The sequence below is a fragment of the Lactuca sativa genome, chromosome 1 (genome assembly GCF_002870075.4).
Source record: "Lactuca sativa cultivar Salinas chromosome 1, Lsat_Salinas_v11, whole genome shotgun sequence".
In the NCBI taxonomy this organism is placed as follows: domain Eukaryota; kingdom Viridiplantae; phylum Streptophyta; class Magnoliopsida; order Asterales; family Asteraceae; genus Lactuca; species Lactuca sativa.
This window is the reverse complement of record NC_056623.2, coordinates 157,937,635-157,940,828: the sequence shown is the minus strand read 5'-3', so window position 1 is coordinate 157,940,828 and position 3,194 is coordinate 157,937,635. Positions and strand designations below refer to the sequence as shown.

General features: G+C 30.9%; 1 protein-coding gene across 1 annotated transcript; it reads right to left on the bottom strand.

Annotated features, from left to right (window-relative positions):
- Positions 1-516: 516 nt before the first annotated feature.
- LOC128128093 (uncharacterized) lies at positions 517-2,982 on the bottom strand. The gene is made up of 4 exons (XM_052766905.1): positions 1,935-2,982; positions 1,774-1,887; positions 1,183-1,364; positions 517-843 (listed from the first exon to the last, which is right to left on the bottom strand). Exons 1-4 carry the CDS (start codon positions 2,980-2,982, stop codon positions 517-519), a joined length of 1,671 nt encoding a protein of 556 aa, XP_052622865.1.
- Positions 2,983-3,194: the final 212 nt, after the last annotated feature.

Here is a 3,194-nt window from a genome sequence, read left to right as displayed (position 1 = left end):
GGCAGGGTGGTCCTTCAGGTTGGTTCTTAGGAAGCTCGGGTTGTCCTTGGTTTCACGTTTCCTGTCAATTGGCTTTTAGAGGTTTTCTAGGTCATCGGATGGGTTGCGTATCTACGGTTATCTGTCTGCTGTAGAGTGTCTATCTCAAGCTCGTGCTAAATGAACTTGCACTAACGATTCTTGAGATACGAAAACCCTTAGGTTCGGGGAGATAGGGTTTCACCGGACAAGTGTTGGACTACCTCAGGAGGTGGTTCTACTATTTCTGCGCGAGATAGTATTCATGGAACACCTAGTAGTCCATTGAATCTGTAAGACGCGCCCTAATTTCCAAGGCGTTGGTTCAGGGCCGGTCCATTGTTTTTTACTACCCGGGGCGAGATAAAAAAATTATGCCCTTATATGTGTAAGGTACAATAACAAAAACGTATAATCAAACAAATGTAGTAATTTCTAATATAAAAAATGCAGTAATTTTTATAATCAAACAAATAACACAACCAAAATATACAAAAATCACCTAAAACGATGTCTTCGCGCATTTTTTGAAGCGAAAACATCTCTTATTTTACAATAATCAATATTTTTTAGAAAATCACTTTCAATACTTAAAATTGCTAATCCATTCAATCTTTCTTGAGTCATGGTACTTCGGAGATACGATTTCAAAAGCTTCAATTTTGAAAAACTTCTTTCCGCGGAAGCAACCATAACCGGCACCGTCAATAATATCTTATATGCAACCAACACATTAGGGAACATATCCATTCTTCTTGCATACTCCATTATTTGAATAGATGTCCAAGGACTTCGACTTTTGTATGCTTCATCCGGCAACATTTTCTGCAAAAGTTTTAACTCAATGAATAAACCATCTCATCAATATCATAATCTTCACCATTTTTCAAATTGGACTCAAGATTTAAACAACATTTCTTTAATTCATCATCAACTAAAGAAACTAATTTGGAACCATCAAACAAAAAACCAAATATCGATTCAAAATATTGCATTTGTTCAAATCTACTTTTCAATTGAACAAGAGCCATATCAATAAGAATAAAAAAATAATCTCTTTTAAATGCTTCTTGAGAAGATTGGTGTTCTCTTTCGGTATTTGGAATTTCATCAAAATGTTGTTTTCTTTTTTTTATTGCGTTTTTGAGGAAATTCGGGTTTAACTTTAACACTATTTGCTATTTCTTTTGCTTCACTATTAGCAAAGTCAAACCCACTTTCCCTATATTCTTCAAAATAATTAATTAACCCTTCTAAATTTTTTACAGCAACATCAAGAAGCATTTCTTTGGATTGTAACTTTTTGCTTACCAAATTAATTTTGTACAAAATATCATACCATATAACTAAACTTAAAATAAATTCAAAACTAGAAAATTCACCATTTAGTAGTGAATCAGCATCTCTACACACTTGTCCATTATCACTTATTATAGATAGTTTTTTTTAAAGCTTTTCTTATTTGATAAAATTGTGTTTTTATTGCTTTAACACATTCAATATGACTTTCCCAACGGGTAGCTGATAATGATTAAAGTGTTAGATCATCAACAAACTCAAGTAAAACACTCCATCTTTTGGTTGAATTGGAAAAAACATTATAAAGCGTTTGACATGTACCAAAAAAAGTTTTTGCCTTTTGGCAAGAATTTGCCATATCACACAAAACCAAATTTAAACTATGACATCCACAAGGCATATAAAAAGCTCTATTATTTATATCAAGCAATCGTTTTTGAACACCTTGGTGTTTACCTTTCATATTTGCCCCATTATCATACCCTTGACCACGAACATAATTAATATCCAAATCAAGAGATTTTAGGGCATCTTGTAAAACATTAAAAAGACCAAGACCGGATGTATCTTCTACAATTAGAAACTCTAAAAAAAATCTTCAACTTTTAATGGAACACTTTCCAAATCTACACATCTTATAATCAAAGTCATTTGTTCTTGGTGACTAGCATCCGGAGTGCAATCAAGAATTATAGAAAAATATTTTGCCCTTTTGATTTTTTTTATAATTGCACATTTTACCTCGGATGCTAACATTTCAATTAATTCATTTTGAATTTTATGACTAAGATAATGATTATGTGTTTCTTTGTCTTGAATCATTCGAAAATGTTCTTTCATTACCGGATCCCACTCCGCAATTGATTCAATTACACTTAAAAAATTGCCATTTGAGTTTTCATAAAATTTTTCATTTGTACCACGAAAAGCCAAGTTATTTTTTGCTAAGCATTTTACAACAGAAATAATTCTAACCATAACTTCTTTCCAATGTTCGGTATCTTTTTTTATCATTTCTTGAATTTCTTTGTCAATTGTTTCGTTTTTATTTAACCTAATTCGCGTTTCATTCCATGTTCTTAAATTATCCATATGATCGGGATTATTTTCATGTTGTTTTAATGTTTCACTAAGATGCTTCCAATCTTTAATTCCTTCGGTTGCCAAACTACTTTTAGTTCGAATAGTTTTAAACAACTTACAACAAAAACAAAAAACTTTATCAAGTTCTTTTGAATACACTAACCATTTTCTATCAAAAGAATCACCATTTCTTAATTTCCGAATGAAAAAATCAAATGAAAAATGTCTACCAAGTGAATCTTTTGGAAAAATTGTGTTGGTATCAACTTCTCTATTTGGCCCTTTTTCTATTAGTAAATCTTTCATTTTTGAATCTAAATCATCCCATACTCTAGGATCAAAAATATTAAAATCACTTGGTTTATCTTTATCAAAAAAATCATTTTTTTCAAAATCATTGGAAATATCAACCGAATCATTGGAAGTACTAGGTGGAACATTAAAATTATTAACCGGATCATTGGAATTTTGATTTCTAACAAAATATTTATTCAAAGACCCTCTTAATTGATTAGCCTCTTCTTGTTCTTTTCTTTTTCGTTTTCTATTTTGAGCACCCGATGGTTGTTTTTGGGGAAACATATTTAAAAATCAGCAAAGAAAAAAGCTAAGCAAAGAAAAAAAAATCAATAATTCTAGTTATAAAAGCTAAGCAAAGAAAGATACAACCTGGCCAAAGTTTTCATTTTTATTTCCCACTTTGAAGATGCCGATAATCTGAAAATTAAAACATACAATCAGAAATACAAATCCATTTTCAACAACTACTGACTAATAAGTAATAACACTATAAT

Coding starts and splice junctions, on each gene's coding strand:
- LOC128128093 (XM_052766905.1), bottom strand. CDS start 2,982: ATGTTTCCCCAAAAACAACCATCGGGTGCTCAAAATAGAAAACGAAAA. Junction 1,365..1,773: donor TAATGGGGCAAATATGAAAG/GTAAACACCAAG, acceptor TTTTAAGTTTAG/TTATATGGTATGATATTTTG. Junction 844..1,182: donor AAATAGCAAATAGTGTTAAA/GTTAAACCCGAA, acceptor AAACTTTTGCAG/AAAATGTTGCCGGATGAAGC.